Source organism: Monodon monoceros, unplaced genomic scaffold (genome assembly GCF_005190385.1).
Source record: "Monodon monoceros isolate NGI ecotype Baffin Bay Population unplaced genomic scaffold, NGI_Narwhal_1 Super_Scaffold_2, whole genome shotgun sequence".
Taxonomy (NCBI): domain Eukaryota; kingdom Metazoa; phylum Chordata; class Mammalia; order Artiodactyla; family Monodontidae; genus Monodon; species Monodon monoceros.
In genome coordinates this window covers 92,781,282-92,802,420 of record NW_021703776.1, presented here as the reverse complement: position 1 = coordinate 92,802,420, position 21,139 = coordinate 92,781,282, and the positions used below count along the sequence as shown (strand labels likewise).

At 39.4% G+C, this 21,139-nt stretch overlaps 2 protein-coding genes across 3 annotated transcripts in view; one reads left to right on the top strand and one right to left on the bottom strand.

Annotated features, from left to right (window-relative positions):
• Positions 1 to 21,139, bottom strand: part of MGAM (maltase-glucoamylase) — a 221,947-nt gene that overhangs the window by 109,603 nt on the left and 91,205 nt on the right. The window contains exon 1 of one of the 2 annotated variants that reach the window (XM_029233414.1): positions 6,560 to 6,674. The exons of the other annotated variant lie outside the window; for it this stretch is intronic. The gene's annotated coding sequence lies outside the window, so the exon portion shown is untranslated. Of the gene's footprint in view, positions 1 to 6,559; positions 6,675 to 21,139 lie in introns of those variants that run through there. 2 annotated transcript variants of the gene reach the window in all.
• Positions 6,615 to 7,615, top strand: TAS2R38 (taste 2 receptor member 38). Its single transcript, XM_029233416.1, is given in 4 exon segments — positions 6,615 to 6,879; positions 6,882 to 7,157; positions 7,160 to 7,346; positions 7,348 to 7,615. Coding segments are annotated over 4 exon segments (996 nt in total).

Here is a 21,139-nt window from a genome sequence, read left to right as displayed (position 1 = left end):
GGAGCCACCACCACCACCACCACCAGGATCACCACCACCACCAGCACCACCAGCCCCGCACCACCAACATACCACCCCCACCACCCAGACCACCACAACCACCCCCACCATCACAACCACCACTCACCTACCACCCCCACCACCATAACACACCACCAACATCACATCACCACCACCACCACCACAACCATCACCACCACACCATCACCCCATCACCATCACCACCACCACACCACCACCACCACCACCACCATTACACCACCCCACCATCACCACCACACACCACCATATATCACCACCATCACCATCACCACCCCACCATCACCACCATCAATCACCACATTACCACCACCACACATACCACCCATCATCACCAATCCATACATCACCATCACCACCACATACCACCACCATAACCCACCACCATCTACCACACCACCACAATCACCACACCACCCACCACCCATTATCACCAGCACCACCATCACCATCACCCACCGCCACCATTCACCACCATTCATCACCACCATTACCACCACCATCACTACCACATCACAACCACCACATCACCACCACCATCACCATCACCATCACCATCACCATCACCACCGCCACCATCACCACCATCATCACCACCATTACCACCGCCACCATCACTACCACCATCATCACCACCACCATCACCATCACCACCATCACCATCACCACCATCACCATCACCACCACCACCATCACCAGCATCACCATCACCAGCATCCCTTCCTGCAGCCATGTACTGTGAGTTTCTATACCTGGCAACCAAATAGTCTCTGATGGCCCTGCTATGGCAGGCTCTCATTGTCTCCCTCTGTCCAGTGTAAATACTTTCAACAGAAATTTCTAACTACTCCAGTCCAACCTACAAGCAACATATTGGCAACACTTTGCTGACTTCTACAACCACTTGCAATTGTAGGACCTTCAAATCCCCACCAAGTCCCTCTGAATTATATGGCCTCCCTATAGAATTGTGCCTTTTAGTTCAGGAATACATGTAATCTAGGGGTATGTGGTGACACACTGAGAGGTACATAACACATCTTCTTGGAAAATCAACTTTAGTCAAAGTCCTTGGAGAGGAATAGGCAATTTGAATCAATATTTGGAATTATGAAAAATATGGCAGTATAAAGTAATGGCATGCATAATTTTTTTCAACATAAAACACTGAATTTACAGAAATTTTCCTGTGAGCCTGCTTCCCGCAGGTCCCCACCCCAGGGGAAACTGTGAAAAGAAAGCCATAGGGAATGTCTTAAGGGCGCCAATAATGTCTCACAGCCACACACAGGCTCTGGCTGTTGTTGTTGCCCTCTTCTCTGGCTTGCCCTCTCTCCCCCACACACTCCCTCGCCATCTGCTCTCTGGGAATCTCCGTGTCACACCATCTCCCTTGTCTCTGCTAGACAGTGACCCTCGAAGTGTCACTGCTGCTCCATGCTCTCTTCCTTTCGCCATTACAGAGAAACAGAACAGGGCTGATGTCATCCAGCGTCTCACAGCTCTATCAGCTTTTACTTAAAACCTCCTCTTCCATAATTCATATTAGTGGACAAAATAAAGCTCAGAAAGGGGCCTGAGCACCTTCTAAAGCAATCCCTACCCACAGGTCCCTGCTGGGGAAAGTGACCCAAGTATGTCCCTAATCACAAGACTCCATGCTGGCACCTGTGCTGACTGGACCTGGGCCGGGCACTAACCCAAGACAGCCAGTCCTTCAACTGACTGGCATCTCCAGACACCGCCCGCCGTGTGAGCACCAGACAACCCAGATTCTCCTTCTGAATGGAACGCAGAGAATCTGCAGCAGGATCGGTTAGTAGCAAGAGCAAAACTGAAAGGTAGAGCAACAGAAATAAGCTGTGCGAGACCATCTTTACCCTCATCTCCCCTGGTGTGACCTCTCTGCCCTCCTCCCTCTGACAGTTCAAAATGGACAGGATATGCTTTAAATGCAGGAAGCAGAGACGTCCTTCCTTTTGTTTCCTCTCTTGCACTTCCTGTTTTCTGCCTCTTCGTGACAAACGAACCTAGACACAGGGCAGGCTGCCTTTCCCTCAATGGTCCACTTCCTCGCTTCACATCCCCAGATGGGCAAATGGACTCAGAGCCCTTCTCACAGGCAAGTTATCAGTGAGTCATTGCGTTCAGCTTCCAGTCACAGTGGCCCAAGCATTGTGACTTAAAGACAGAAAGATATTACCTTTCTCACTTTCTCTGCTCTCTCTGGAGCACAGTAGCCACTGGTGTGGTTTCACAAACTCAAAAACTTAGGATTGAGATTCTCTTGGCTTTTCGCTCATGGTTGGAGCTCCAACCATAATATCTTAGTTCAGGCACAGAAAGAAGAAAAGGAGGCAAGGGCTTTCTAAAAAATCCCATCCAATGTCTTCTTCTTGTGTCTCACTGGCTACTCTTATCTGAAAGAAAGATGGGAAATGCAGTTTATTTTTAGTTAATATTGACATACCCAATAACACAGGGGTTCTGTTGGCAATGAAAAGGAGAGAACTAATAGTCTGCAGGCAATTAGCAATAACTACCATGAACAGAATGGCAAGTTGGATGCGTGGATTCTGCCTAGGTCTGCTGCATGCTCCAAACCAAGTTGTACCAGAGTTCCACCTTGGGAGCTTTCAGACGCTGGTCTAGCTTTCAATAAAGTAACACACGCCCTACACCCCATTTCCCTGCTGCTCCTCTCATGTAATCGGAGTGATTGGCAGAGCTGGATTTGTGAATTCCCGGGACTCTTGGCTACATGCCATCTAAAAGCATCAACATTCTAACTCCTCACTTAGTAACCTTGGCCAAGATATCTAACTAACCTTCCTGAAACTCCACTTTGTCATCAGTAAAATGGAAGTATCACTACGCTATTCACACAGCAACTCTGAGATTAAAGGACATTCAGCCTGCCATAGCATGATAAATGGTGTCTAAAATTTCACTTCTGCGACATACGCGTCACATTATTGCAAGAGTAAATCAATGACTGGGGTGAGCCTGCACGGAGAGCAGGCCAGGAATTCCAGGTCTCACAGTGGTCTGGCGCCACCTCGTGGCAGTTGTTGAGTAATGATAGGAAGATTCTGGATCCCAAGCTGGCTTTGACTTGGGAAAATGGGAGGGATTACATGACTCTTCAGTTCGATTATCTGGGGAGTTCGGACACACAAGACTCATCCGCAGGTGCCATGCTTCCTAAGAGCAACTTTCTGTTGCTGTTCTTTCCCACTGGTCTCAGACAACCCTCTGAGGCAGGAGATAGACAGGCCCCAGGCTGAGCAGCTGGAGTCTGTCCCCTGTGGACAGATACTCCAAGATAAAGATTATGGCAGGGGTAGGGAGGACCTGAGTGCCGCCCAGATAAAAGATAAAGAGACCACATATTTCCATTCTTGAGGTCAAGGAGACTTACCCAACTACACAGGAGCAGAAAGGCTCCTCGGGGGCCAAAAAGGGAGGGGGCGCCACCCCATAATAGGTGGTGTCAACCTTCCCATAGGCCTCTGTGCTGGAATCCATCTTGGCTAAGAGATGCACAGGCACACAGGGGAGGACCCGGAGTTAAACCAAATACGGACTCAGAGCCAGGCAAAGCGAGATGATTGGCCAGAGGAAACCCAGAAGAAATGCCCACATAAGTGATTCAGACCACCACGGAGGTGCGACTCTCTCTCTGAGCCAGCCCGTGTGCGCCTATTCACAGGTACTTTTTTCCTCCTAATAAACACTTTACTTGTTTCACTACTTTCCATTTCTTTGCTGAAATTTATTTCTACAAAGCAGACAAGCCAGGGACTTCTCACAGGCCACTGGCCCTCATGGTCTAGTGGCTAGGATTCAGCGCTCTCACTGCTGTGGCCTGACTTCAATCTCTGGTCAGGGAACTGAGACCTTGCTTCAAGCCACTGCAGGCCGAGGCCACCCAAGATCACCTCCATAACTGTCTAACCACAGGGTAAGAACTGAAGCCAGTCCCTAGGTAGGAATGGGGGCAGGTGCCAGACGAGAAGAAGCCAATCATGGATCACTTTATATTAAAATTCTCACAGAAGTGAAAGAAACAGTCTTGGTCAGGAGCCCAGCCCCTCCAGTCTCACCTGCTACAAGGCAGCACTGGCCTCGTCTCACCCATCAGAGCACAGGGCTCCTTCCTACCCTGGCACCTTCCTGGGGCCAATATCCTCCATCGTCACCATGGCCCTACTTCAGAACAACACCATCCCAGTCATCTGTTTCCTGTCAGCTGTCTGTCCCGTTAACATTAAATTGTTTCTTTCAGTTACCTCTCTTATCTCAAGTCGTTTAGCCGTACTTTCCCATCTAAATTAAAATGATCTCTCTCCCTGAGGAATACACTCTTTCACATATAAACTGCCATTTCTTCACAATTCCTGTTGTCTTGGCTTCCTTTCTCAAGGCCTCATGGGACTTCCCTGCTGTCTCTCCCCCTCCGCGCCTTTGCTTTGCATCTAGATAATTAAGTAGGTGAGGGAGAGTGAGGTTGCAGGGACTGAGGAATCTCAGCTCAGTGATGTTCAAACAGGAAGCTCACTTTGTTCTCAGAAATGTACATACTTTCTTACAATAGTCAAGATATGAAAGCAACCTAAGTGCCCATCAACACATGAATGGATAAAGAAGATGTGATGTGTGTGTGTGTGTGTGTGTGTGTGTGTGTGTGTATATATATAGAGAGAGAGAGAGAGAGAGAGAGAGAGAGTGAAATACTACTCAGCCATAAAAAAGAATGAAATTTTGCCATTTGCAACAACATAGACGGACCTGGAGAGTATTCTGCTTAGCGAAATAAGTCAGAGAGCAACCAATATTGTATGTTTTCACTTACACGTGAAACCTATATATATTTGGTAGAACATTTAAGTTTTACTCTCTAAGCAAATGTTATTTATACAATTCAGTGTTATACATTGTATGTTATACACTGGATCCTCAGACTTTATTTGTACCCTTTTACCAACCTTTCCTTATTTCTCCCACCTCCCAACCACTGGCAATCACTGTTTTACTCTTTGTTTCTATGTTCGACTCTTTTTCTCGTATTCCACGTACAGTAGAAGTGATACCACGCACTATTTGTCTTTCTCTGTCCGGCTTATTTCACTTCACACAATGTCCTCATGGTCCATCCATGTTGTCGCAAATCACAGGACTCCTTTTTTCTCATGCCTGAATAATATTCCACCGTATCCATTCATCCATTAATGGACCCTTGGGTTGTTGCCATATCTTGGCTATTGTGAATAATGCTGCAATGCACATGGGAATGAGGACATATCTTTGAGATCCTTTTGCATTCCCTTTGGATATATACCCAGAAGAGGAACTGCTGGCTCATATGATAGTTCTATAACTAGCATTTATTGATTGGACGTCATGTGCCAAGCACAATCCCAGTCATGTTACATGTATCAATTCGGGTCATCCTCCCAACCCTCTGAGGTAGGTATTATTTTGTTCGTCATCTCTACTTCATATGAGATGAGCGAAGAGGGTTCAATCACTTGCCAAGTTCTCACAGAGAGGAAGCAGCAGAGCCAGGCCTTGACCTGAAAGAGCCTGGCTCTAGAGCCCACACTCTGAACACAGAGCGCCCTTCAGAGGAGGACATCTGAGAAGGAACAGAGGCCCTGATTATGTACGCAGGACCCTCTAGGCCACTGTGAAAACTTGGCTGATACGGTGAAGGAGATGGGGGGCCCTGAAAGGTTTGAACAGAGCAATGACATGATCTTAGTTATATGTTAACAGGGTCACTATTGCTGCTTTGTAGAAAGTGGGGTGTGGGTGGTGGGGTGGGAAGCAGACAGAGCAGTTGTAAGGCTTCGGCAATGATCCAGGCCAGATACCCACCCCCTACCCCTTCATAGCAAGATGTTGGCCTTGTTCATGTTAATACTCCTCTTGCCAAGCACAGTACCTGGCATAATAATGATGGTTGAATGAAATCTTTGGCAATGGCAGTCATACTAGTCATACAGGGGAGGAACCATGCACTTGTCCATATTAAAAACATAGTCTATGATCAGTCACCCTCAGGGGTGATAGAAGGCATGCAAATGAAAGAGGCACCATCTCAAACCCTAGTTCACAGAGAATATATGCTTTGTCTGCTGCCAGTCTCCTTAAAACCCATAAGCAAATCCTGCTCTCCTCTCCACTCATGTGGGTCCAGATGGGCACGCAAAACTGGGCTTGGGAAATCAAGACCTTGTCTTATTTGCATCCCTCATGCCAGGCCATGGTCCTCTGGGAAGGCTGTTGTTACAGAAACACCTGGGTTTATTCAAAGCTTCTGCATCACCCAAGAGATAGAACCATCACTCTTCTACTCTTATGATGAGCCTTTGTGTGTATCCAAGAGATATTCTAAAGCAACAATATCCCTCTAAGTTTACTGTCAGAACTTTTTATGCACTCACTCTGGGATAGCTCTAGAGCAAGAGCTGGATGTCTTGCGAAGGAAAGGTCGTGGCTCAGAATGCACACTTACCCTTCTCTGCTGGGCGGTATTTGAGTCTTAGATTAGCCAAGTAAGAAGAGACATCATGGTGACTCTGACTGCCACTGTAACTGTGCCCTATAAAGTCAGGAATGCATTTCTGTTCTTTTCAGTCCTGGAGTTTGCAGTAGGGATCCTGGTCAATGCCTTCATTTTCTTGATGGATTTTTGGGTCGTGGTGAGGAGGTGGCCACTGGGCAACTGTGATCTTGTCCTACTGAATCTCAGCCTCACCTGGCTTTTCCTGCACGGGCTGCTCTTTCTGGATGCCATCCAGCTTACTCACTTCCAGTCGATAAAAGACCCGCTGGCCTCTGCTACCAGACCATCCTCATGCTCTGGATGCTCATAAATCAAGCTGGCCTCTGGCTCACCACTTGCCTTAGTCTCCTCTACTGCTCCAAGACTGTCCATTTCTTTCACACCTCCCTCCTCCGCTTGGCAAGCTGGATCTCCAGGAAGATCCCCCAGATGCTCCTGGGTGCAATTTTTTCCTCCTGTGTCTGCATTGTTCTCTATTTGTGGGACTTTTTCAATAGATCTCACTTCTCAGTTGCAACCATGCTACTCATGAATAACAGTACTCAATTGAGAAACTGAGAAAACTCAATTTCTTTCATTCCTTCCTCTTCTGCAGCCTGGGGTCCATCCCTTCTTTCTTGCTTTTTCTGGTTTCTTCTGGGGTGCTGATTGTCTCCCTGGGGAGGCACATGAGGACAAGGAGGGCCAAAACCAGAGACTCTCGGGACCCCAGCCTGGAGGCCCACATCAAAGCACTCGGGTCTCGTCTCTTTCTTCTGCCTGCATGTGGTGTCCTTCTGCGCTGGCTTCATCTCGGTGCCTTTGCTGATGCTGTGGCACAACAAGATCGGGGTCATGGTCTGTGCAGGGATACTGGCAGCCTGCCCCTCGGGGCACACAGTCATCCTGATCTCAGGCAATGCCAAGATGAAGAGAGCTGCGGAGACCATTCTGCTCTGGGCTCAGAGCAGCCTAAAGGTAAGGGCGGACCGCAAGGCAGATCCCAGGATGCCAGATCTATGTTAAGAGTGGACAAGAAACGGGCTCTTCATAACTATGCCTCTGATTGTTCACAAAGCCTTCAGAAACCGATTCCAATTTCTTTTCTAAAGTATAACTCCAAGTCTCTCTACTTTACATCCATGATCCCACCCACAGTAGAATAAAATAATTAAAGCTCTACACATGGCCTAGGCAAGTAGAATGGCACTGGTTGTCTAGGTGTGTCTTGATAAAATGAACAAAATAGAGAAGTGAAGTACTCAGTGTAAATTCTTTGTATACGATAGCTTACTAGTGCTTGGTATGAGCCAAACCATGAGAAATCACCTCTTATGAAATGATATCTAAATCCCAAGATAGCAGGGTTGGTTTTTCACATGACTGCTATTTCTTAACATGAGTGCTAGTGGGACTTCCCCGGTGGTCCAGTGGTTAAGACTCCGCGCTCCCAATGCAGGGGCCCTGGATTCGATCCCTGGTCAGGGAACTAGATCCCGCAAGCCGCAACTAAGATCTGGCACAGCCAAATAAATAAATATTTTTTTAAAAAAATAGGTGCTAGCATATAATATTTAAACATATTCACTACTATGGCAATTATATTATCCTCCTCAAGCTCCACAATATTCATGGAAACATAGATATGAAAAGACAAACTTGGAAGAACAATGATGTCATCACTTCAGCTTCAAGAGGTACTACATTAAAACGCCTACAGGAACCGGAGGATGGGTCATTTTGGCTGAAAATGCACTGATTCAGAAATGTACATTCACCTGCTTTAGAGTGGGAGAAAAAGACAGGTAGATACTTGCTCAGTGGGTGCCCTGGATGTCAAAGCCTGTGTGTGTCTCCTGGCTCTACTCCACCTGCCCATGAGGACAGTGCTTTGCCTGGTACCAAGCACCGGTCAGTCTAGTTGGGGAACCTACCAAAATAGCCTCGCTAAAAGGCCTATTTGTGGAGACCGGCATTCTCTGCCTGCCTGCACAGGAATCTAGCCGGGAAGGCTTTCCTCAAATCACATCCTAAATGGCTCAGCAGAGAGAAAGGTATACCAGACATAGATCTTTATGGGCTTCAAACCAGCCCAGCCTGGTTCTGCCGGCTGTGGGTGCTGCTGAGTGCTGCTTCCTCCTCCCAGGACCTGTTCTTGATAACTCCACTCCCTCCTCTCAGTTTTCCCAAGTTACCCTTTTTGCCACCTCCAATGGCTGCAAAATTTGTGCCTTCCTCTGGTTTCCTTTCCTTGGTGGACACCAAAGTTGTCCTAGGTTTTCCTCAAAGACAGTGGTCTCCCCACTCTTGGCTGCACATTAAAATTGCCCGGGGAGCTTTTAAAATCTCAATGCCCAGGCCATTAGGAGTGGAATTACTGTGTCATAAAGTTGATGTACATTTAGCTTTACAAGAAACTGCTAGAGTTTTCCAGAGCGATTCTAGCATTTCATGCTCCCATCAACAATGTAGGAGAGTTGTTCTACATTTTCACCACATTTGGTATTGTCAGTCTTTTTTAATTTGGGCCATTCTAGTGGAGGTGAATGGTATCTCGATCTCGTTGTGGTTTTAATTTGCATTTCCCTGACAACTAGTAATATGGAGCACCTTTTCATGTGCTCCATGGCCATTTGAACATCTTCTATTATAAAGCTACTATTTGACTTGTTTGCCCCTTTTTTAATATTCAGTTGTCTTTTTATTGTTTCTTTGTAGAATTTTATTGATCTGCAGCATTTGTGTGTCTGTATGTTCTTAAAATATATATATATATATAATATTCAGCCTGTAAAAAACTAAAAATAGAGTTACCATATGATCCAGCAATCCCACTCCCAGACATATATCCAGAAAAGATGAAAACTCTAATTCAAAAAGATACACGAACCCCAATATTCATAGCAGCACTATTTACAATAGCCAAGACATGGAAGCAACCTAAATGTCCACTGACAGACGAATGGATAAATAAGATGTGTTATATATATAAATACAATGGAATATTACTCAGCCATAAGAAAGAATCCATTTCCAGCAACATGGACTGACCTAGAGATTATCATACTAAGTGAAGTAAGTCAGACAAAGACAAATATCATATGATATCACTTATATGTAGAATCTTAAAAAATGATACAAATGACTTATTTACAAAGCAGAACAGACTCACAGACATAGAAAACAAACTTATGGTTACCAAAGGGGAAAGGGGGCAGGGAGGGATAAATTAGGAGTCTGGGATTAGCAAATACAAACTACTACATATAAAATAGATAAACAACAAGGCCCTACTATAGTATAGCACAGGGAACTATATTCAATATCTTGTAATAAACTACAATAAAAAAATATTTAGTCTAACAATCTATGAACAGGATATAGCTCTTCATTTATTTGTCTATAATTTCTCTCAGCAATATTTTATAGTTTTTAGTGTGGAGGTCTTGCATGTCTTTTGATAAAATTATCCCTAGATATTTAATATTTTATAATGTTACATACAGTAATGTTAAATGGGGTATTTAAATTTTCATATTTTAATTATTTGCTGCTAGTTTATAAGATTTTTGTACATTAACCATGTATCTTGTCACTTTCCTAAATGAATTTAATAGTGCCAATAGTTTATTGTAGGTTCTTTGAAATTTCATACTGAAACAATCATGGCATCAGAAAATCAGAGAACTTATATCTCCCTTCTCAATCTTTATGGCCTTTATTTAACTTATTTCACTGGCTAGAACCATCAGTACAATCTTGATTAGAAGTAATGTGAGTATACATTCTGTCTCTTTCCTGATCTTACAAAGAAAACATTATTTCATCATTGAGTATAATATCAGCTGTAGATATCTTATAGATCTCCTTTATCAGATTAAGAAAGGCCATTTTTATTGCTAGTATGCTAAGAATTTTTATCAATGGAGGTTGAATTCATTGAAACGAGGGAATGGTTTCTCTCCTCTATTTTGTTAACACAGTGATTTATATTGAAAAACTTTTGCATGTTAAATCAGTCTTGCATTCCTGGGATAAGTCCCAATTAGTCATAATGTATTATTTTTATATGTTGCTCTATTTGACTTGCTAACATATTGTTAAGAATCTTTGCATCTATCTTAGTATGTACTATTAACAACTTTTATTCTTGGTAGACTATATTTGTTACTTGCCCTTTCAAAGAGAATCTGTCGGTTATAAACTTTATGAGTCCTCTATGTCTAAAATTGTTTGCCCAGCTAAAATAGGTTAGCTGAGTATAGAATTCTACATTCAAGTTTATCTTAATTATATGAAGATATTGCTACTTTGTCTTCTCAACAACAGTATTACTAATGTTATTCTATTTCTCATCCCTTTGTAGTTTTTCTTTTCTATGTAAAGTTTCTCCTCAGAAGTGAATTTCTTTCCATTATTTTCTTAAGTTTCATTTTATTGTTTCTAGTTATGGGGTTCTTCTGTTTGTTTTTCAATCTTGCTTGGTAGCCAGAAAAACCTTTAATCTTAGGAGTCATGTTTTCTTCACTTTTGGAAAATTCTTGGTCATATTTCTTTAATATTATCTCACCTCTATTCTCTCTCTTTTTTCCTTCTGAAACTTCTTTTAGCTGAATATTTAGGTTCTGGACCTATTCTTGTCTTTGACTTTTCTTTAATATTTTCAGTATTTTGGGACATGTTCAGGGAAGTTTCTCAGCTCTGTTTTCTAGCACATTTTTTAACCCCTTTGTTTTTTTTTAATACTTTTTAATTAATAGAATTTTTATTTTGTTCTTCTTCATAAGCACCTGTTCTTTATCATAATGTTTGGTTCTAACTCTTTGAAGCTAGTTTTTGGAAGAAGTTACCTCCTTTGGCTCTTTGAGAATATTAAATATTACTTTAAAATCCTTTTTAGGCTGCATTATGACCTTTAATTCCTAGGTTATATGTTCTTTTGGAGGTTGAGTTTATCTGTGTTTCCGTAAAGACGTTGGTGTTACTTAGCAGTTTTGTCATTCTTAGCTGTTTGTACAGGAATTCTTTCCACACTCTGTGGCAGGAATTTCTCCTAGTGTAGTGGCTTCACAATTGTGTAGATACTAACCTTGAAGATGACTTAGCTTTAGATTTGTCTGCTGGGCAGAGACATATCAGAATTTGTTTCCAAGAAACACAGCCCTAGTTCCCGCTTCACGATAGTAAAGCAGCAGACTCTGTGGTGGTTTTGAGTTTGTTTTACTCTTTAAGAAATGCTTCTCCAATTCTGGTTCATGAAACTTTCTCTTACTTGAGTGTGACTAAGAATTTGTTCATTTAAAAAATATGCATATATCATTTTAATGGGTTTTGTGTAGAAGGGAGATATTTTATCAAATTTCTCATGTGCCACCTTGAACTTAAAAAGAATCACTGATATTTCTAGTTTTCTAAAATATTTTGTAAAGAATAAGAATTATTTTTAACATCCTTTCAGCAACGACTGAGTTAAATATTACTGTACCCTCTGTTGTGTTGACATGATATATTACATCAGTGACTTCTGAAGAGAAGTATGAGTGCCTCAGTAGCTGTTTGCTTGCTTTATGTTAAAGAATATTTTAATAGTTCCTGTGGGGTACTTTTTATTTATTTATTTTATTTTGTATTCCTTTGTTTTGTTTTCCACTTCCTCATTCTTTTAAAAGCGAGGTCTACTTAAGTCTGGTATTAGAATTTGTATGAGTGGATTTCCCTAGATCTAGTTTTATCTTCAAATGATGACTGGAAGAATATTTCTCTGACCTTACTATTTCACTCAGACTTTGGTCTGAAGAGCTGGTTGCTGTGTTAAACATTTAGTTAAATTTCTAGTATTTAGTTGTCATTTATCACATTATTTTTCCTAAATTTTCCTGCTTTTCTGTTGGGTCATTTCTCTTTGTGTGGGGAAGTATATTCCTGGAAAAGTTGAAATTGATTATTATATTTGAACTAATAGTCTCTTTTTTTTCCTAGAGAAAAACCATAATACTATTTTTGAAATGAAATGCACCTGTTGGTCTAGAGGTTCTACACTTCACTGAGGGTATAACGGTCCAAATTATATTCACTTCTGTCTCTGAAAATTCTACATTCTTTGTGTATAGGTCTGAAATGTGAAAAATACAGTACTAACTAGAGACCTAGAATATTGTCCTAACCCTGCACCTCATAAAGCTTTGCAGTAATTTCTTTTTAACCAAGAAATGGCTTTCTGGCTTCTATTCGGCAAAAGTTCCATATCTCTTAGAGAGGCATGGAGAAGGGTATTGAAGTCTCCATTTTCCTCCTTGACTTTGCTTCATTGTTACTGTTTTAACTGCTACTGCTCTTAATATTCAATTCCAAAAGCACTACAGACCTCAAACATAAATAAAAATTTTCTCTGCTTTTGTAAACTAAAAAAAAAAAGAATCTTTGCATCTATTTTCATGAGAAATACTAACTTTTAGTTTTCTTTTTTTCTTTTAAATATCTTTGTTAAGTTTGGTATCAAGGTTATTCTGGCCTCATAACATAAATTGAGAAATGTTTCCTCTGTCTTTATTTTCTTTAAGATTTTGTAAAATTGCTATTATTCCTTCCTTAAATATTTGATAGCATTCACTAGAGAAGTCATTTGGGCCTGAAATTTCCTATTCAGAAAGTTTTTTAATTATAATAATTACAATTTATTTAATAGATACAGTATTATTAAGATTGTCTATTTCTTCTTATGCCTATTTTTGTAAGTTGTGCTTTTAAAGGAATTTGTCTCTTTCATCTAAGTTTGTAAATGTATTGCCATAAATTTGATCATATCCCTTTATTATCATCTTAATGTCTATAGTATCTGCTTTGCTATTCCCTCTTTCATTCCCAATTTAGATAACTTTTGTTATCTCTTTTTAATTCATCACTCTAGGTAGAGATTTATCAATTTATTGATAATTCCAAGAAATCACCTTTTGGTTTCATTTATTTCCTCTATTTCTTTTATTTTCTTCTACCTATTTTTTTATTATTTATTATTTCCTTCCTCTACTTTTTAGATTTAATTTCTCTTCCTGATTTAGCTTCTTAAGTTAGAGAATTAGATCATTGATTTTAAGTCTTTTTTTCTAATATAAACATTTAAAGCTTTAAGTTTCCTGCTAAACACATTTTGCCACATCCCCACATATTTCAATACATTGCATTTCCCCCCAGCTTTATTGAGATATAATTAATGTATAATGTCTGTAAGTTTACAGTGTACAATGTAATGATTTGATTTCACATATATATTGCAAAATGTTTACTACAATAAGATTAGTTAACACATTCTTTACTCACATAATTACCGTTTTGCTGTTGTTGTTGTTATAGTTACAGTGAGAATACTAAATCTTTATTCTCATAACAACTTTAAAGTATACAATATAGTATTGCTAAATATAGTCACCATGCTGTACATTAGATCCCAAGAACTTATTCAGCTTATAACTGAGAATCTGTACCTTTTGACCAACATATCCTCATTTCCCCCATGCCCCATCCCCTGGCAACCTCCATTCTACTCTCTGTTTCTATGAATTTGATGATTTTAGATTTCAAAATAAGTGAGATCATATAGTACTTGTTTTTCTCTGTCTGGCTTATTTTATTTAGTAATATAATGTCCCTTAGGTTCATCTATGTTGTTGCAAATGGCAAATGGCAAGATTTGCCTTCCTTCTCACAGCTGAATAATATTCCATATTATATGTGTGTGTGTGTGTGTGTGTGCGTGTGTGTGTGTGTATACACACATCCATCTTCCTTATGCATTCATCTTAGGTTGTTTCCACATCTTGGTTGTTGTGAATAATGCTGCAATGACCATAGAAACGACCACCTCTCTCTGAGATACTGATTTCATTTCCTTCGGAATATATACCCAGAAGCAGGATTGCTGGATCGTATGGTAGTCCTATTTTTAACTTTTCAAGGAACCTCCATACTGTTTTCCATAGTGGCTACACCAATTTGCATTCCCATCAACAGTTCCCATCAATGCATTCCCATCAATTAACTTTTCCCATCAATTAACTTTTCAAGGAACCTCCATACTGTTTTCCATAGTGGCTACACCAATTTGCATTCCCATCAACAGTTCCCATCAATGCATTCCCATCAACCTTTTTCCCCACATCTTCATTAGCATTTGTTATCTCTTGTTTTGATAATAGCCATTCTAACAGGTGTGCTGTGATACCTCATTGTGGTTTTGACTTGAATTTCCCTAATGATTAGTGATCTTGAGCACCTGTTCATATACTTTTTGGACACTTGTGTGTCTTCTTTGGAACAATGTCTATTCAAGTCCGTTCCCCATTTTTTAACTGAACTGTTTTTTTGCTATTGAGTTGTGTGTGTTCCTTAAACGTTTAGGATAGTAACCCCTTATGAGCTATACAGTTTGCAAATATTTTCTCCCGGTTGGTAGGTTGCCTTTTCATTGTGTTGATTGTTTCCTTTGCTGTGTAGAAGCTTTTCAATATTCCTTTTTTATATAGGATACACTGCTCTGTTGATGCTGAGTGTAAAGCTGTAATTTGCCCCCCTGAAGGTCTTTTCTGATGCTTTTATTCCACTTGATCTCTTGGTAGCTTTCTTTTTTTGATTCAGGTACTATGAGAATGGCTGAGGGCTCAGAGCAATGAATTAATAGACATGTGCTAGTTTCCTATAGCTGTTTTTAAGATGCTTAATTTAGTTTACAGAAATCTGACATTACGTGCCTAGGTGTGAGTTTCTTTTTATAAAATCTGTCTGGAGTTTGCTGATTCTGTTCAGTCTATGAGTTGATATTTTTCATTAGAGAAATTATGAGCCATATTTCTCCATACGACTCCTCTGGATAGTGCCCTCAAGAAACTTTTTTTTTTCTTTGCTCTCTCAAACAAAATTTTTTTTCTTTTTAAAATTTTTTAATTAAATATAGCTGATTTACAATGTTGTGTTAGTTTCAGTGTACAGCAAAGTGATTCAAAGTGATATATATATAATTGAATATACATATTATATTCAATTATATATATATATTCTTTTTCAGATTATTTTCCCTTATAGGTTATTACAGAATATTGAGTATGGTTCCCTGTGCTATACAGTAGATGCTTGCTGGTTATCTATTTTATATATAGTAGTGTGTATATGTTAATCTCAAACTCCTAATTTAATAAGTGGAGTGTCAGACCTTTCCCAAAAGTAGTCTCACACACCCCTATGATCCTAGACCACCACTAAGCACCATGTCCAGAAATGAGCTACTCTCTTCTCCTAGGAAAAAGGACCAGCAGGGCATACTCTCCATACTTAAAGTGTTCTTAATAAAAAATTTATCAATGTGTTTCTCCCTTGAACTTTATTATCCTCACGCATTTTGCAAGAAATACCTTGCAAAAGGTAGAGAAGGAGAGATGCAGAATAGCAGGGGAGCTGCAATTGAATAAACTTAGAAATTTCAACGTTAAGATCTAAGGGTGATGCAAAGAATAATAAAACATATTCTGTTTAGTGCAGAATCTTCCATTTACTTGGGGGAATACACACCATCATATAGGGAACATTTAAGTGGTGACAAGAGGCTGTATGTAATTCAGTGTCAAAATTTTTGGCATAAACAAAATGTGTGACCAGAGTTCAGATCACAATTTAAGCGAAATGACATAAACAAAGGGGTAGAAGTGAGAATAAGCATAGTATATTCTGTACAGGTAGGTCAAGGTCAGATTGTAAAGCCAAGCTCAAGAGCTGAGTCTTCTTCATGTTAACAGTCATAACAAAACCTTAAATAGGGAAGAGACATGATCATAGCAGTGATTTTACAAAGTTTTGTCTGATAGTGTTTTCTAATATTGATTTGAAGGGGAGGAGGTGAAGGCTTTGGGCTATTTGCACTCCAACTGCAGTGACAGATTTGAGAGTAGGATGGGGGTAGTAGGAATGGAGAAACTGAAATAGATATAACAGAGCTTTCAAAAAACATCATCAACTAGTGTCTTGATATGGAGTTTGACAGAGAAGGAAGAATCAAGGAGGCTTTCAGTGTGTGAGCGTGTTGTAATATAATATAATGACTAACAGAAATAAAGAAGTTGAAAAAGGAAGTTGGATTGAGTTTGTGGAAAATGGTAAATGTGGTTTGGAACTTATTGCAACTGGACTGACATCATGTCACCTAGTTGGAAAACACCAGTAGAGCCTTGGAAATGAAGGACTAAAATTCAGATTCGAGGACAGAACTAGAAATAGACATATGGTCATCAGAAGAGCAGCTAGTCTGGAAAATATAAATTTTTAATTGGGTTATAAAGGTAGAGGGAAAATGTTGGCAAGGTTGGAGGCCATAAATTTCTGGCAGCAGTAAGTGGGCAAGGAGTAATGAGAATCGTTGGAATAGGCCAGATATGTGTGTGTGTGTGTGTGTGTGTGTGTGTGTGTGTGCCTTCCCAGCACCTTTTTTCTTCTGAGAACAACCACATCCACCTAGGGGTAACTGCTCCTCATGCCCTAGTTAGGATGTTACCATGATCCTGCCCCTGACTATATTTGCTGGGTCTTTTCTAGTCCCACCAATGTTTATCTTTGGGATTTTTCTAACCCTATCCAAGAAAAATTTGTAAGACATGAAATACAGCAGCTTCTCCTGGCTATGCTTCCTGCCATATTTCCTATCACAAGAGGAAACGAGCAGAGACAAGAGGTAGATATGGCAAGACCTAGTTTTATTTGGTTCTTGATGTTCCAGAGGTTCAGCTATATCCTTTGCCTGCTTTGGTCTCATTGTACAACCCTTTATTATATGCCATGAGCCAACACATACCACTTTTGCCTAAATTAGTTTGAACTGAATTTTTCACTTGCAACCAAAAGATTCATGATACAATGATAATACATAACCCATGAATGGAAGAGGGGGATGTGTAGTACAAAGAGTTTCAGTTATACTGTAATGTTTCATTTCTTGGATTAGGAGATGGGTGTTTATTATATTATTCTTTATCCTTTTTTGTACACCTGAAATATTACATGATATAGTTTTTAAAATACTGCATCAGAGACTTGACATTACACGTCATCTAAGTACTTTGAATATGTTGTTGCTGGGGCATTTACATGGAGGCACACCACTGTATAATTAGATTCACTCTGTCCTACAAAAAGTCTGATTTGGGAAAATTTACTTAGCACTAAATAATCTAGTTCACTTTCTGTGCCAAAATTAGTTTTCAGAAATGAAACAGATGACATGAAATAAATTTCTGAGCCTATAAAAAATTAATTTTCAATATATGTTCTCCAATTTCAAAATTATTGGGCAAATGTTCTATTCATATTTAGAAGAACCTATACTTAAAAAAGAACTATTTTCCATTTATGAAGCAGAATGCAGTTAAATATGGCTCCTAGTTAACAGGATTCAAGGATAAATTCTGTACTTTACATCTCAGTGCACAATATTAACCTGAAATGGCAACCCACAAAAGAAAGTAAGTTTTCAGTTCCAAATCAAAGACATGTAACAATTAAACGTTTCTAACTTTCAATTTGTATTTTTTCAATGAATTTAAAATATTGTCTCCAATATCATACATTTGTGTTATGTGTTCAGTTGAGTAAAAATAAAAAGTTTCATATAGTTCTGGCAAGCGTTTGTCTTATGCTTGGTTAACTTCATTCAGTATATTCATTGTCAAGTACCTATAGGCATTTGAGTTTGTAAACCACTGGTTTATAAGCCACATTACTATAAAAACGTATAAAGGAAAGGTGTATTTCTTCACTCAGAAGGAGGGGGAAAGATCTCTGAGGTTTAACTTTGGCACAATTACACACAATATCCATCACCAAACAAAACGATGACATTTGTGGCTTAATGTGCCTCCCCTGCAGTTAATTCGCTGTTTACACCAGCCATCACCACAAAATCTGTAGGTCTTACCTTTATAATTGTGTACCTGGCCAATTCAAGAAGCCAAGGAATAGTGTTCCTCAATTTCACAGAAATCATTAACACAGAAATTGCCACGTTTAAAAAACATTTTCTTTCAATTTTGCTTTACAATTTCCAAAATCTTAAGGCCATCTGTTAGCAAAGACACTTCAAGTTTTCTTCTCATGAGTCCATTTTGATAAGTTATATTTGTGTAGTGGTTTATCTAGTTTATCAAAGCTTAAAACTTTAATGGCTTAAATTTACAGTACTTTCTTACCATCATATTTCATAGAATCTAAAATAGCATCAATTGTAAGATACATCCTTATTTTACACACTACTAAAGAAGAAAAATTCAAAGCTGTCAATTAAATAACGCTTTCTTATCAGTAACTATGATATATCCTAAATCCAGAGATGTCATAATGAGAAAAAAAATGTGTTTCTCAGAGTCAGTGAAATATGGTATATTTTAAATCTCAGTGTATATGTTCCTTTGTTAATTTCTAATGTTGCTTAGTAGATGCATGGAGTACAACAGAGTATCGTGTGGTGAATCCTATTCACACAAAGCCCTGTTTTTTCTGTAGTTCCAGACCTTTCAAGCGTGTCTGGTACACAGCTTTAATTACCACATCCATGAATATTTTAGCACAGTGGGTTTCTTGACAAATGATGCAATGAGCAGGTTTCAGCTCTTTGCCATTACGAAATGTTGCCACAGTGGTTTAAATTCAGTAATAAGTCTGACTTTAACACCTACCATCACAGAATTTCCCCCTAGTCACGCTTACTAATTTGAACTTTCTATAGTAAAATATCAAAGCTTTTCTTAGTACACAGATATAGATCATCTCTTGAAGTTGTAGATATCATGGGTACCATTTTAATAAATGCATTGGTTGCATAACCTTTTCAATCAATACCACAAGTAAATATAGCTAGCTACTTGTAATGATTATTTATACCCTTGCTTTCATCTGCTGCAATTATAAAACACCACAGATTAATTCCTCTCCAGCAAGTGCTCAGGCAATATTCTAAGCGACAGTACTTCTGGCTGTAATATATTCATGAATGTTTGATTCTGTTGAAGTCATATAATTTCTCCTTCACTTCGTAGACAATCTTTGAGAAATTCATTGGCTGTAAAGGATTTTATGGCCTCTTTTCCACAAAAGCATTTGGGAAACGTTCTATTTTCATTCAGAAATTAATCGTGGAAAATCTAGTTCTTTCTTTCAGTTAATTGAGTTTTCATCATATGTCTTTTCTATAGAGCAGCTGTTCTTTGTTTCATAACTGTATTTAAGTTTTATTTTTTGGTGAAGACACATTTTGCATTTTCAATACATAAAATATTGTTTACTTTTTGCAAAGAAAGATGTTCTCTCCCATTTTTCTGAAAGCATATAGACTCTTCATTCTACTTTTTGTTTTCCCTCTTTCAATAGACTTTAAACAACTCTTGCTCTACTCCAGGAAAAAAAAATAGCTATGGAAACATGATAATAGCTTGTACAGTAACTGGATTCCTTCCAGTGAGATGGTGAGATAGGAGGCAGACCGAGCGAGCCCTGGCCCCTGCTCCAACAAACTACTGCCCGGAAGGAATGTGTTTTCAGCAGTGTCAGATCTTCTAGATACCTGGATGGCTACTGAAATCTCCAAAGCTTCAAAATGTTAATTCAAATTTCCTTCTGTTTAACAGATCAAACAGAATATAGCTGCAATCTGTGGGCCACCAGTTTGTAACCTCTGCTACCAATTTGTAGCCTCTCCCTAATGGGATATGAGAGAGTATTTTTCTGTTTGAGCAGAAAAGAAATGAGGAACTGAGACAAAGAACCATGAGATAAACTCCTAAGAAGGTGCTATTTAGGCTGAATAACTCAGCATGTAATGTGGGACTATTATCTACTGGTGCACATAGCCCTGCAGAATCCTCCTGAAAGTTGCTGAGTTTCCAAACTGGAGAGAAGGGTAGACTCTTTCATCTTACTAAGCTTCCTATCTGTTAGGCCTATAGTCTGGAGACCACAAAGAGGCTCTGAGAGCTCCCAGCATGGAGAGAGTGGGCGCTGGGTGGAGGTCGAACAGCCACAGCCCATGAGCAATTACAAGTCAAACTCTGTATTGCACTTGACTTATTAGTTCCTAGATCACAATGTTTCGCCATCAGAACTTTAGATATCAATTTATGGTCTTCTGGGATTTAGAATTTTTAAACAAAAATCTGAAGAATAGTGTTTTACCTCCTTCTTAGGTTTTTCCACCTAGAAGCCTCTGGAATATATTTTACCTACTTTTTTAAATTAAAACAAATCACCAGAATTATGCAGGTTTGAATCTAATTTCATTGATTTTGCCTGACTTTCAGCCTTTTCAATTACATTTTCTTCCACAATTTCTTTGGTTATTACTGCTGCTTATTAAGTTTTCGTGTTTTCTCTTCTGCAAACCACAGCATATGCAAATGACCTGCTAGATCTGACATCACATCTCTCTTTCTCTCTCCTCTAATCACATTTCTTTTTTCCTTTTTTCTATGAATTCTGAATTAATATTTTAGTAATATCTTCAAATATTCTCATTTTTTTCTGGAG